Source organism: Syngnathus floridae, chromosome 7 (assembly GCF_059516105.1).
Source record: "Syngnathus floridae isolate MCC-2025c chromosome 7, RoL_Sflo_1.0, whole genome shotgun sequence".
NCBI classification, from domain to species: Eukaryota; Metazoa; Chordata; class Actinopteri; order Syngnathiformes; family Syngnathidae; genus Syngnathus; species Syngnathus floridae.
The window spans coordinates 468,478-482,162 of record NC_142419.1 but is presented as its reverse complement, the minus strand read 5'-3'; the positions used below and the strand labels follow the sequence as shown (position 1 = coordinate 482,162).

At 49.5% G+C, this 13,685-nt stretch overlaps 1 protein-coding gene across 1 annotated transcript in view; it reads right to left on the bottom strand.

Annotated features, from left to right (window-relative positions):
* LOC148394752 (janus kinase and microtubule-interacting protein 3-like) overlaps positions 1 to 12,672 on the bottom strand; it is a 28,186-nt gene extending 15,514 nt beyond the window's left edge. Inside the window, exons 1-16 of the mRNA XM_088381332.1 lie at positions 12,500 to 12,672; positions 8,483 to 8,512; positions 8,125 to 8,292; positions 7,936 to 8,012; positions 7,149 to 7,325; positions 4,554 to 4,796; positions 4,177 to 4,407; positions 1,761 to 1,920; positions 1,504 to 1,616; positions 1,306 to 1,422; positions 1,024 to 1,086; positions 839 to 937; positions 520 to 753; positions 334 to 399; positions 204 to 272; positions 50 to 127 (exon numbers count right to left, since the gene is read on the bottom strand). Of these exons, the coding sequence (XP_088237458.1) occupies positions 50 to 127; positions 204 to 272; positions 334 to 399; positions 520 to 753; positions 839 to 937; positions 1,024 to 1,086; positions 1,306 to 1,422; positions 1,504 to 1,616; positions 1,761 to 1,920; positions 4,177 to 4,407; positions 4,554 to 4,796; positions 7,149 to 7,274 (1,599 nt within the window). The 5' untranslated portion in view covers positions 7,275 to 7,325; positions 7,936 to 8,012; positions 8,125 to 8,292; positions 8,483 to 8,512; positions 12,500 to 12,672. The remainder of the gene's footprint in view (positions 1 to 49; positions 128 to 203; positions 273 to 333; positions 400 to 519; positions 754 to 838; positions 938 to 1,023; positions 1,087 to 1,305; positions 1,423 to 1,503; positions 1,617 to 1,760; positions 1,921 to 4,176; positions 4,408 to 4,553; positions 4,797 to 7,148; positions 7,326 to 7,935; positions 8,013 to 8,124; positions 8,293 to 8,482; positions 8,513 to 12,499) is intronic.
* Positions 12,673 to 13,685: the final 1,013 nt, after the last annotated feature.

Below are 13,685 nucleotides of genomic sequence, written 5' to 3'. Positions count from 1 at the left end.
GACTGGTCAACGGTTGTAAATTATTGCGGGAGATTTGAGGGCGGCTTACCTTATGAGCCTGGTCCATGGAACACTTCCTGAAGTCCAACTCTTCATCCAGGTAGCCCTTCCGCTTGCAGAACATATCCTAGCACAGCTCAAGGTCTGAATTGTTGGGGCACATTGCCGGAGTTCCCCTTGGCTGATGTCGCGTGTCTGTCTACCTTCTCACTTTCAATGTCCAACATCTTCCGTTGAAGTGCTGACTTGGTCACTTTGATGTATTCTAACCACTGAGGAAAGGCTGCTGTCACATAAGCAGAATGCGAGAGCGTGCGTGGACGTGCGCGTTACCTTCTCGGCTAGGGTGAGAAGGGTCCTGGCGTGAATCACGACCACCTGCTCCTCGTTGGTGAGATTCTGCAAGAGCCCAAAGGCACAGCGTCAACAAGCTTCTTTCAGCGCAAAGCCTTCCAAAAGTCACATTTGAGCCGCCGAGTCTCGTGGAGTGCGAACATAAGGAGTTCGACATACACTTACGGCGTTATAGCCCAGGATGTCCAGCTTCTTCATCAGATCACTGATGACGATGTCCGGGGGAAAGGCGCAAGGAGCAATGTAAGGTGTTCTGGGACCTCGGGTTAAGGTTAGGGTTGCGAGGGACGCCTTACGTACGCTCACGCCCTCGGCCTCGCAGTAGATCTGCAAAGGGCTGAGGCCGTCTGGGAAACGGACTTGCAGAAACTTCAAGACGGGGGAGCGCCACTCCCTCTCCTGAAAGGCAGAGGCATGCATCCGTCCGTCCGTCCGTCCGTCCGTCACATCTCTGGCCTCAACACGCTTGTGCGAGTCTTCCCACCTCCAGCTCCAGGATGCGGAACTCAAGCAGTTCGTTTTGGTCTCGGATATCCTGGATGTGCTCTTTCAGACGCGCTTCTTCCGCCTCCATCCGCCTGACCTGAAAAGACAGTCAGACCTCATCTGCGGGGCTTCCCGACAGGTGTGACGCCAAGCGACTCCGCCCAGCGCCTTTCTTTCCGTCACCTTTTCGGCCAACTGCTGATTGCTCTGACGCAGCAGCTGCTTCTCCTCCACCCACTTGACATTCTAGAAGAGACAAACGCGTGGACAGCTTTGGAATGTTGTGTCATTTTCATCCACAAATTCTTTGGTTGACTGGAAAATGACATTTGCTTTTCTCCGCATTTTCCCAGCCACGTTCGGGGGGGGGGGGGGGGGGGTTGGTCCAGTAATGCCAGACGAATGAGTGACTGAAGAATGTAGCTATTTTGTCTGAGAAAAAGGTGTGCTCATTGATGAGCTTACCTGTCCTTGTTGCTTCAGCGCTGACTCCAGATCTGCTACTCTGCTTTGATAGTGACCCATTTCTACCATCAGCTTTTCTCTGGTCTGAAAGGAGGAGGAGGGAGGCTCCTCCTCCTCCTTTCAGACCAGAGAACACCCGAGGCTGGGTGAGAACGGGGAGGCTGCGACCCGGCCGGGGGTTGCGGGAAGGGGCGCCACCTTGATCTCCTTCTCGGCGTCGTAGTCCCCTTCGCTGGTCTGGGCTAGCAGAGCGTAGGCTCGTTGCAGCGCTTGATATTCTTGCGTCAGCTGGCGGTAGCGAAGCTCCGCCTCTTCATGCACACACCAATGCAACACAGCACTAGTACCAGAATCAGTCAGACCGGCGACAAAGCACCCGCGACGCAAAGACGAGTCCGATTCCAGGCTGAAGAGGAATGTTTGGTGCCAATACGCTGGCAGAAATGGCGGGCTACCTCTTCGGGTTCCGTGTCGGGGGTTCTGTCGGTGTGAAAAGACAAGGACGATCCGTCCGAGTCCACCAACACGTCTTCGTCGTAGCCGTAAAATGTTTCGATGACCTGCGGGCGCGGAAGCAAACATCTCTCTGAACAAACTGAAGCGACACCTCACGATGAATCGACGAGAGGAACGATAGCGAGAAAAAGGCCATTTCATCTTGCGCAACACCAAGCAGCCGCAAACAGACTCACCTTGCAGGACCTCACGCTTTGTTCCTCCTCAGAGATTCTCGACGTCGGTATCGTAGCAGCAAATCTCTCTCCTGTCGACACAAATAATCCGCCTTTGAGATTCTTTGGATGCAAAGGGAACGAACGGCTCCGGCGCAGAAACAAACGCGACTCACAATGACATTTCTGACATGAGCTCCTGTCTCCAGAGCCTGAAAAACACGTCACCGGCGATGATTGGAGGGACGCTCGTCTTTTCCAAAAGTGACAACTACAGGGTGTGTCAGGGTTTTCCAGATTATCTTTATCGTATCATTGTGTTGCTTTGACTTTGACTGCAACCTGTAATAAATAATATTATTTATCCCTTATTTATCCCTATCGCTTATCCCTTCCTACACAAAGTCGTAAAACACCCCTTGCTATGTTTTGACTAGAGGTCAAGGGCTTCCTCTATTCAATCCACTCTTACACCCACCCTGTTTCTCTTAATTAAAATGCTCGTGCAGGAGCCGAGAGTCAGACTTCATTCGTACAACGGATGGACTCTCCACCTGCAGGTGTCCAAAAGAACTTACTTGTCTCCCGTGTGGTTCTTGCAAAATAAGTTGGAGCGAGCGCAACTCTAACAGGGTGCATTTTGCCACTAGCTGCCTACGGACAATGACGTCGCGCTCGCGGCTCATGGTTGACGGGCTGAGCAGCCGGGCAAGTCCGTCGTTTTCAGCGCACAGCGAGTGGCAAAGGCGCTGACAAAACGGGAGCTTTGAGCTGCTGAAAACGGCAAAACAAGTCTAAAGCGTGTTCAAACGCGTGCGCACAATGCTCCTGCTTGAAAGGTCGGAATTTGAGGGGCCAATTTTTTGGATGGCGGCCGCCGGCCAAGCTTTGGACGGAAAAGGTTTCCTGGCGACAGCGAGCGAGCGCGGCGCTGCCGTACGTGCACCGAGTCGCCTGCCTGAAGACCTTGGACAAGTCGTCGATGATGTGCCGCTGCTCCACAACTTGAAGGAACTCCATTTCACCGTCCTGCTGGCCGCAACCGCGGTCCAGGTCATTGAGCGAACTAGGCCTTCTCTGTGGAACACAAATGCAGTGGACTCTGTTGGCACGCCGCCGTTGTCCGCGTCGACTTACCAAGCTTGCCATCTCCTCGTTCTCCTGGGTGACAAAGCGCACTTTGTTTTCAAGGCGACACAGCACCAGCGAGAGTTCTTCATTCTTCCTGCTCAGGCGTTTGTTTTTGTACAGGAGTGGCAGAAACTGGCTTTCTGTTTCTCTCAGTCGCTTTAGCTGCAAGCATGAAGTGCGGGATGTGAAAGACGCACAACACGCGGGCCAGAACGTATCCATTCCTTTTGCATCGGTTTGAACGGAATCGTGGCTTTGGCTCCCAATAAAAGACATCTACCAGGCAACCGACTCGCCGCGCCGCTCAACTAATAAGCAAGCGCAATGGGTGCCTCGCTGGATGGCGCGCATCAAACGTAGCGCAAACCTTCAAGCGTGCCGTCAATAAATTACCAGTTCATTGCGCTCTTCAGAAAGCAGGGCGTTTCGATCCTCCAGTTTCCTGATGACTGCGCTGAGCTCAGCGATTTTCAGATGAAACCGTCGCGTGTCCCGATCCTCCTGAGACTGAAAACGCCCCGCAACACACACACACAAGCACTCGTTCAAAGTTCAAAACTGTTTTTGTGCTACCTTCCTCCAGCAACGAACTAAGTCATGCGTACTGCAAGTGTGTGATGAGGTGGCTTACGCAATGAAGAGGATTGCTAGTAGCGGCGTTGACCCCACTTCCAGGGTAGTTTAGGCCCGCCCTTTGGGAATCCCTCAGGGCAGCGATCTGCTGCTCGGCAGCCTGAGTCTGCAGCTGAAGGCGGTGGACGTGGCCGGCCCCAGGGCTTCATCCAAAACACTAACCGCTCTGTCTTTCAGCTTGATCTCATCCGTCTGGATGTACAAACGGGGAGCGCTCAGGCAGGCGGGCAAACTCATTTGCCAGAATTGTGACAAAAACAAAGAGAGCAACCGGCCAATTTTTTTCTTGAATCGACTAGAACACCTTTGCTGTGACAAAAGCGAAGCGAGCAACCGGACATTTTCTTCTTGTGAAATAGAATAGAATAGAATGCCTTAGGTGTCATTGCACTGCAGGTATACAACGAAATTGGGAACACAGCCACGCACCGCGCATCTGATCAGTCCTACCAGTCGGCGGATCTCCCTCTCGCAGTCTCTCTTGGTTCGGCTCAGCTCCTCCCGATGCTGGTGATGAGCCGATCGGAGCTCGGCCGCTCGGGACTGCCAGGCCTGCTGGGCCGCTGCCAGGGCTTCTTCCGCGCTCCTGGTGGAGGCGACACCGCTCGGTCTCCCGACACCGCCGCGTCTCCTCCACCTCCGCCAGCAAAGCGCCCCCCCTCCTCACCTGAGCAGACATTGCGCCACACCGGGCCGTTGAGACCGCAACGGAGCGCCGCGACGCTTACTGGGGACAAGCTACACAATACGGTAGCGGCCGCATCGAAGCCCGACGTGGCGTGCGGATAGTCAGACACGGATAGAGCGGATCACCTTGTCCATGGAGCCGTCCCTCAGGCTGACGACCAAGGCATTCAGTCGCTGGATATCTCCATCTTTGATTTTGATCACTCTCATCAGCTCCATTTCATGCTGCCGCAGTAATGTCTCCCTGGTAATGGCTAACTCTTTCTGCTTCTCCTCATGGAGTTTGCTTTTGAGTTCCGTCATGGCGGCGGTGGCACGGTGGTGCTCCGCCCGCAGGTCCTGACTTCTCTCTCTCTCCAGACAGCTGACCTGACATGACTTAGACTTAGACTTAGACAAACTTTATTGTCATCTTGTCTGCACATGGTGCATACAAAACGAAATTCCGTTGCATACGTCTTACAACAAAGTAGTGATATTGCAGTTGAATAGAAGTAACATATCCTATGAAAATATATATATATACATATACTATATATATATATATATATATATATTAAAAATAAGTATAAAGTGCAGCAGTGATAATTATGCAATAGTGCAAGTAGGCAAAACAGTATTCAAGAGTGTGCAGAGGAATGCTAAACCATGTATTAAACTTCTATTTAAAGGGTTTATACAAGTTCAGTAAAGTTGGTAGTGCGAGATAGTGCAAGATAGAGGTCCGTAGTGTCATAAAGTACAGTTCTGTGAATGTGTGATGCAGAGTTCAGTTTAGAGCTCAACAGTTCTAGTATTCAACAGTCTGATGACAGCAGGGAAAAAGCTGTTGCAGAACCTGGTGGACCTGCAGCGGATGCTGCAAACCTCTTCCCAGAGGGCAGCAGGGAGAACAGTCCATGGTGGGGGTGTGATGGGTCATTGATGATGTTACGGGCACGGGACATGCAGCGCTGAGATGAAATGTCCTGAATGGAGGGAAGAGGAGCCCCTATGATCCTCTCTGCTGTCCTCACCACTCTCCTCACGTTCTTCCAATCGGAGGCGGTGCAGCCTCCACACCACACAGAGAGACAGCTTGTCAGAATGCTCTCTATGGTGCTCCTGTAGAACGTCCTCATGATGGGTGGGGGCAGGTGGGCTCTCCTCATCCTCCGCAGGAAGTACAAGCGCTTCTGTGCCCTCTTGACCAGTGCCGTAGTGTTCATAGTCCAGGTGAGGTCTTCTGTGATGTGGACCCCCAGGAATTTGGTGGTGCTGACCACCTCCACAGCTGGGCTGTTGATGATCAGTGGAGCGTGGTGAGGCTGTTTTTTCCTGAAGTCGACGATGATCTCCTTCATCTTCTCCTCATTCAGGATCAGGCTGTTTTCTCTGCACCAGCCCACCAGCTGCTCCACCTCCTCTCTGTAGTCCAGGTCGTTGTTGTCTCTGATGAGCCCCACCACCGTTGTGTCGTCTGCTGACTTCACGATGTGATTGGTGGTGAACCTGAGGACGCAGTCGTGTGTCATCAGGGTGCACAGCAGGGGGCTCAGGACGCAGCCTTGAAGGGAGCCTGTGCTGAGGGTGATGACATCAGAGGTGTTCTGTCCGACCCGGACTGACTGAGGTCTGTTGGTGAGGAAGTCTAGCAGCCAGTTGCGAAGGGGGGTGTTGAAGCCCAGGTGTTCCAATTTTCCTACCAGATGCTGTGGGATGATGGTGTTAAACGCTGAGCTGAAGTCCAGGAACAGCCTCCGCACATGGGTGTTCTTCTCCTCCAGGTGAGCCAGGCTCAGGTAAAGAACGGAGGAGATGGCGTCCTGAGTGGAGCGGTTTTGCCGGTCGGCAAACTGGAACGGGTCAAATAATAGGGGGAGTCTGGAAACGATGTGACCTTTAAGCAGCCTTTCGAAGCACTTCATCATAGCCGGAGTCAGTGCAACAGGCCGGTAATCATTAAATGAGGTGATTTGAGGTTTCTTCGGCACCGGAATGATGGAGGCAGTCTTAAAGCACGCCGGCACTGTGGCTTGGCCCAGCGAGGTGTTAAAAATGTCTGTGATGACCCCAGCCAGATGACTTGCACATTCCCTGAACACACGCCCAGGAATGTTGTCGGGGCCAGGGGCCTTACAGGGGTTGACTCTCCTCAGGGTCTTCAACACATCGGCGGAGTCAAGGCAGAGTACCTCCTCTTCCTGATGGGGGACAGTTTTAACTGCTGGAGTGCCGTTTAGTGCCTCGAACCTCCCAAAGAAGTTATTTAGACCATTTAGAAAGTCAGCATCAACTACACCCACCGGGGGGGGGGGGGAGAGTGAGTTGTAGTCTGTAATCGCCCGTATGCCTTGCCACATACTCCTGATGTTTTTGACGTCGTGAAAACGATCCTGAAATTTTCGACTGCGGTCTCGCTTCGCTATCCTGATGGCACGGTTCAAGTTGGCTCTCGCTGTCCTCAGTGTCTCCTTGTCGCCAGACTTGAAGGCAGAGTTCCGCGCTCGTAGCGTTTGACGTACCTCCTCAGTCATCCAGGGTCGTTGGTTGCCCCGGGTGATGATATTCTTAGTGGTGCTGACGTCCTCGGTGCATTTGTTGATGTAGGCTGACACAGTCATGGCACACGCATGTCTAATCTACATCGGGAAAACTTGGAGGGAGGGAGGGAGGGAGGGAGGGAGGGAGGGAGGGAGGCAGGCAGGGAGGCAGGCAGTGTCTGTCTGTTGAGGTTTTCACCTTGTTCTTCTCCTGCTGAAGTTCTAACTGGACGTCCATCAGTTTGGTTCTCAGCTCGTCATTGGCGGCCTGAAGGGCGTCCGTTCGCTCCGCCTTGGCCCGCCCTGCCGGAGCTCGTTTGGACATCTCTTACTCGAGTCTCGCCCGGTCGTCAGTCAGAGATCACAACATTTGTACCTGGAGAGCACAAACGCAGCGCTGTTTTCCACTGGCTTCGAACTCAACTTCAATCGGTACCGTAACTTACAACATCATAAACATAGAACTAGCTTGACTTATTCATTGAATAAATGCATTTGGTTCTTCAAAACTGCATCACGCAACATAGCGTGACCGAGACGGCCGTTATCCACCTGCGTGAAGTTATTTGGTGAAATGAATGAGATGTTTAAGACACCATCGTTCTGTCTCTATGTAGATGAAGGGAAATAATCGATTGCTGAAGGTCCAAAGGTGTTGTCAAGTCAAGTCAAGTCAAGTTTATTTGTATAGCCCTAAATCACAAACAGTCTCAAAGGGCTTCACATAGCCAAAAATTGACAATTATTCTCAAAGCATCCCCTGATCATAAGCTCCCAAAAGGACAAGATAAAAAAGATTTGTGATAAACAAATAAACATATTAGTTATTAGTGACATATTTGTGATAGACATATTATGCAGGATAATCACATATGTAAACGTGACTGCCCACACTGTATTTATTTATGGTTATTTGTTAAATCGAGTACTGTTAGACATGAAATAGGAAGTGTTTAACATAAATGGAAGACGAAAGGGGTACTCACCATTGTAGCTCCTGCTGGTCAATGATACGAGCCTCTTCTTGCAATGGAAAACATACAGCCAACAAACACCGTGGAACCTAAAGGAATGAAATTAAACATTAACATTTAGCCTCAACCAACATTCACAGATACAACGCAACGCAAACTACACAAACGTAAATCTTTTTAAACACAATGAGTTGTACTTACCGTGTACGCTCTAGACGGTCCACTTGCAAGCAGAAAATAAAGATATTTCTGTTGATAATCGTCGTGTTTGTATCCGGTGTCTCGCTCAAGGCCATTGCGCCCACAGATTTGAATTTTGGCGAGAGTTCAGCCTATTGACGTCATTTCCGCGGTGTAATACCCGCATATCTGAAACGGCAAAGTTAAGAGTAGAGTTAAATAAAGTTTTTAGTCAACGCAATAATTTACAACCGTTGACCAGTCGAAATAATCGTCGAAATTTGGCGTCTGTGGCTGGAAGCAGACGCCGAGTTCGACATTCCTCCCAAACGCCACACTCCCTCGCTTTTCAGGGCTAAAAAAAAACAGTTGTAATTACCTTGTACGCTCTAGACGGTCAAGTTGCAAGCTGAAAACAAAAATATTTGCCTTGTTAGTCATCGTGTTACTAACCGCTGTATCTTGTTTGCCAGAATTGCCGCTTTCCTACTTCTTGTTGCAAGCCACGCCCACGGATTATAATTTTGCCGTGAGTTCCGCCTATTGACGTCATGTCCGCGTCACATGACTGCGACGTAATATTATCTAAAACTGTTTGTGCGGTATTGTGTTGTTCTGTGCGGTATTGTGTTATTCTGTGCGGCGTCGTGTTGTTCTGTGCGGCGTCGTGTTGTTCAGTGCGACGTCGTGTTGTTCAGTGCGGCATGGTGTTGTTCAGTGCGGCATGGTGTTGTTCAGTGCGGCATGGTGTTGTTCAGTGCGGCATAATGTTGTTCAGTGCGGCATAATGTTGTTCAGTGCGGCATGGTGTTGTTCAGTGCGGCATGGTGTTGTTCAGTGCGGCATAATGTTGTTCAGTGCGCCATAATGTTGTTCAGTGCGGCATGGTGTTGTTCAGTGCGGGATGGTGTTGTTCAGTGCGGCATGGTGTTGTTCAGTGCGGCATGGTGTTGTTCAGTGCGGCATAGTGTTGTTCAGTGCGGCAAAATGTTGTTCAGTGCGGCATGGTGTTGTTCAGTGTGGAAAGGTGTTGTTCAGTGCAGGATGGTGTTGTTCAGTGCGGCATGGTGTTGTTCAATGCAGGATCGTGTTGTTCAGTGCAGCATAATGTTGTTCAGTGCAGCATGGTGTTGTTCAGTGCGGCATTCAGTGCAGGATGGTGTTGTTCAGTGCAGGATGGTGTTGTTCAGTGCGGCATGGTGTTGTTCAATGCAGGATCGTGTTGTTCAGTGCAGCATAATGTTATTCTAACATAATGCGACATAATGTTGTTCAGTGCGGCATAATGTTGTTCAGTGCGGCATAATGTTGTTCAGTGCGGCATGGTGTTGTTCAGTGCGGCATGGTGTTGTTCAGTGCGGCATGGTGTTGTTCAATGCGGCATGGTGTTGTTCACTGCGGCATGGTGTTGTTCAGTGCGGCATGGTGTTGTTCAGTGAAGGATGGTGTTGTTCAATGCAGGATCGTGTTGTTCAGTGCGGCATGGTGTTGTTCAGTGCGGCATGGTGTTGTTCAGTGCGGCATAATGTTGTTCAGTGCGGCATGGTGTTGTTCAGTGCGGAATGGTGTTGTTCAGTGCGGCATGGTGTTGTTCAGTGCGGGATGGTGTTGTTCAATGCGGGATGGTGTTGTTCAGTGCGGGGTGGTGTTGTTCAGTGCAGGATGGTGTTGTTCAGTGCAGGATGGTGTTGTTCAGTGCGGCATGGTGTTGTTCAATGCAGGATCGTGTTGTTCAGTGCAGCATAATGTTGTTCAGTGCAGCATGGTGTTGTTCAGTGCGGCATGGTGTTGTTCAATGCGGCATGGTGTTGTTCAGTGCGGGATGGTGTTGTTCAGTGCGGCATGGTGTTTTTCAGTGCGGCATAATGTTGTTCAGTGCAGCATGGTGTTGTTCAGTGCGGCATGGTGTTGTTCAGTGCGACATAATGTTGTTCAGTGCGGCATAATGTTGTTCAGTGCGGCATGGTGTTGTTCAGTGCGGCATGGTGTTGTTCAGTGCGGCATGGTGTTGTTCAGTGCGGCATGGTGTTGTTCAGTGCAGGATGGTGTTGTTCAGTGCAGGATGGTGTTGTTCAATGCGGCATGGTGTTGTTCAGTGCGGGATGGTGTTGTTCAGTGCAGGATGGTGTTGTTCAGTGCGGCATGGTGTTGTTCAGTGCGGAATGGTGTTGTTCAGTGCGGCATGGTGTTGTTCAGTGCAGGATTGTGTTGTTCAATGCGGGATGGTGTTGTTCAGTGCGGGATGGTGTTGTTCAGTGCAGGATGGTGTTGTTCAGTGCGGCATGGTGTTGTTCAATGCGGCATGGTGTTGTTCAGCGCGGCATGGTGTTGTTCAATGCGGCATGGTGTTGTTCAATGCGGCATGGTGTTGTTCAGTGCGGCATGGTGTTTTTCAGTGCGGAATGGTGTTGTTCAGTGCGGCATGGTGTTGTTCAGTGCGGGATGGTGTTGTTCAGTGCGGCATGGTGTTGCTCAGTGCGGCATGGTGTTGTTCAGTGCGGGATGGTGTTGTTCATTGCGGCATGGTGTTGTTCAGTGCGGCATGGTGTTGTTCAGTGCGGCATGGTGTTGTTCAGTGCGGGATGGTGTTGTTCAGTGCGCCATAATGTTGTTCAGTGCGGCATGGTGTTGTGTTGTTCAATGCGGCATGGTGTTGTTCAGTGCGGCATGGTGTTGTTCAGTGCGGCATGGTGTTGTTCAGTGCGGCATGGTGTTGTTCAGTGCGGGATGGTGTTGTTCAGTGCGGCATGGTGTTGCTCAGTGCGGCATGGTGTTGTTCAGTGCGGGATGGTGTTGTTCATTGCGGCATGGTGTTGTTCAGTGCGGCATGGTGTTGTTCAGTGCGGCATGGTGTTGTTCAGTGCGGGATGGTGTTGTTCAGTGCGCCATAATGTTGTTCAGTGCGGCATGGTGTTGTTCAATGCGGCATGGTGTTGTTCAGTTCGGGATGGTGTTGTTCAGTGCAGCATGGTGTTGTTCAATGCGGGATCGTGTTTTTCAGTGCGGCATGGTGTTGTTCAGTGCGGCATGGTGTTGTTCAGTGCAGCATAATGTTGTTCAGTGCGGCATGGTGTTGTTCAGTGCGGAATGGTGTTGTTCAGTGCGGCATGGTGTTGTTCAGTGCGGCATGGTGTTGTTCAGTGCGGCATGGTGTTGTTCAGTGCGGCATGGTGTTGTTCAGTGCGGGATGTGTTCAATGCGGGATCGTGTTGTTCAGTGCGGCATGGTGTTGTTCAGTGCGGCATGGTGTTGTTCAGTGCGGCATGGTGTTGTTCAGTGCGGCATGGTGTTGTTCATTTCGGCATAATGTTGTTCAGTGCGGCATAATGTTGTTTAGTGCGGCATGGTGTTGTTCAGTGCGGGATGGTGTTGTTCAGTGCGTTATAATGTTGTTCAGTGCGGCATGGTGTTGTTCAGTGCGGCATGGTGTTGTTCAGTGCGGCATGGTGTTGTTCAGTGCGGCATAATGTTGTTCAGTGCGGCATAATGTTGTTCAGTGCGGCATGGTGTTGTTCAGTGCGGGATGGTGTTGTTCAGTGCGGGATGGTGTTGTTCAGTGCGGCATGGTGTTCAATGCGGAATGGTGTTGTTCAGTGCAGGATGGTGTTGTTCAGTGCGGCATGGTGTTGTTCAGTGCGGCATAATGTTGTTCAGTGCGGCATGGTGTTGTTCAGTGCGGCATGGTGTTGTTCAGTGCGGCATGGTGTTGTTCAGTGCGGCATAATGTTGTTCAGTGCGGCATGGTGTTGTTCAGTGCGGCATGGTGTTGTTCAGTGCGGCATAATGTTCAGTGCGGCATAATGTTGTTCAGTGCGGCATGGTGTTGTTCAGTGCGGGATGGTGTTGTTCAGTGCAGGATGGTGTTGTTCAGTGCGGCATGGTGTTCAGTGCGGGATGGTGTCTTTCAGTGCGGCATGGTGTCGTTCAGTGCGGCATGGTGTCTTTCAGTGCGGCATGGTGTCGTTCAGTGAGGCATGGTGTTGTTCAGTGCGGCATGGTGTTGTTTAGTGCGGCATGGTGTTGTTCAGTGCGGGATGGTGTTGTTCAGTGTGGCATGGTGTTCAGTGCGGCATGGTGTTGTTCAGTGCGGTATCGTGTTGTTCAGTGCGGTATCGTGTTTCTCAGTGCGGTATCGTGTTGTTCAGTGCAGTATCGTTGTGTTGTTCGTATTGTGTTGTGTTGTTCGTAATGTGTTGTGTTGTTCGTATTGTGTTGTGTTGTTCGTATTGTGTTGTGTTGTTCGTATTGTGTTGTGTTGTTCATATTGTGTTGAGTTGTTCGTATTGTGTTGTGTTGTTCGTATTGTGTTGCCTTTAACACTTAGCCTCTAACACTTAGCCTCTAACACTTAGCCTCTAGCATCTAGAAGGTAAATAAATAGGAAGGAAGGACTCACCGGTGACGTCTTCGCCCACGTCCAAGCGTTGTACTTTGTATTTTCATCCTTCTGACAGTGGAAAACATAGCCAACAAACACCGTGGAACCTAAACGAATGAAAGAAAACTATCATTTGGCCACAACCAACATTCACAGATACAACACAATGTGACGTGCGGGGTTGAGGTTAAAGGTTGAGTGAAGGGCCCTCGTTTTAAACTACTTTTTTGAAAAGGATTGGGAACAAGTAAGACGTATTTAATTTATTTAATGGGAAGTAGTAAGAGCTATTGAATTTAATCTATGTATTATATTCTATTGTATTGTATTCTGTTGTATTCTTTTGGATTGTATTCACACTAACCCCACTAAAACTTCAGCCCACAAAAACTCGCCTCTGGCGCCTAGCCTCTGGCACTTAGCCTCTAACACTTAGCCTTTAACACTTAGCCTTTAACACTTAGCCTTTAACACTTAGCCTTTAACACTTAGCCTAGAAGGTGAATAAATAGGGTTAAAGGTTGAGTGAAGGGACCTCGTTTTAAACTACTTTTTTGAAAAGGAGTGGGAACAAGTAAGACGTATTTAATTTATTTAATGGGAAGTAGTAAGACTTATTAAATTTATTTAATCTACTTTTCTTCCCAGGCAAAATTTGATGTGCTGCAATTCCAAATTTCCAAAGTGAATGAAGGAATGAAGTCCTTTAAATTATGATTTTGTATGAATACTAGGCATTAACACAAAATCGACGGCACAAAATGGGCAGACTTTACTTGTTTGAAAAGGACTGGTTACAAGACAGACTTTTTTAATTTATTTAATGGGAAGAAGACTTATTTAGTTTAATTGATCTATTTTTGTTCCCTGGCAAAATTCGATTTGCTGCAATTCCAAATTTCCAAAGTGAATGAAGGAAAGAAGTCGTTTAAATTATGATTTTGTTTAAATACTAGGCATAGACACAAAATCTACGGCACAAAATGGGCAGACTTTACTTGTTTGAAGAGGACTGGTTACAAGACAGACTTTTCTGATTTATTTAATGGGAAGAAGACTTATTTAGTTTATTTAATCTATTTTTGTTCCCTGGCAAAATTGGATTTGCTGAAATTGTATTTTGCCAAATCTTGCCTTGAGACCTGATAGGAAGTATTAAACGCTTAGTTAAATCAATACAAGTTGGTAATAAGAGCGAGTAATG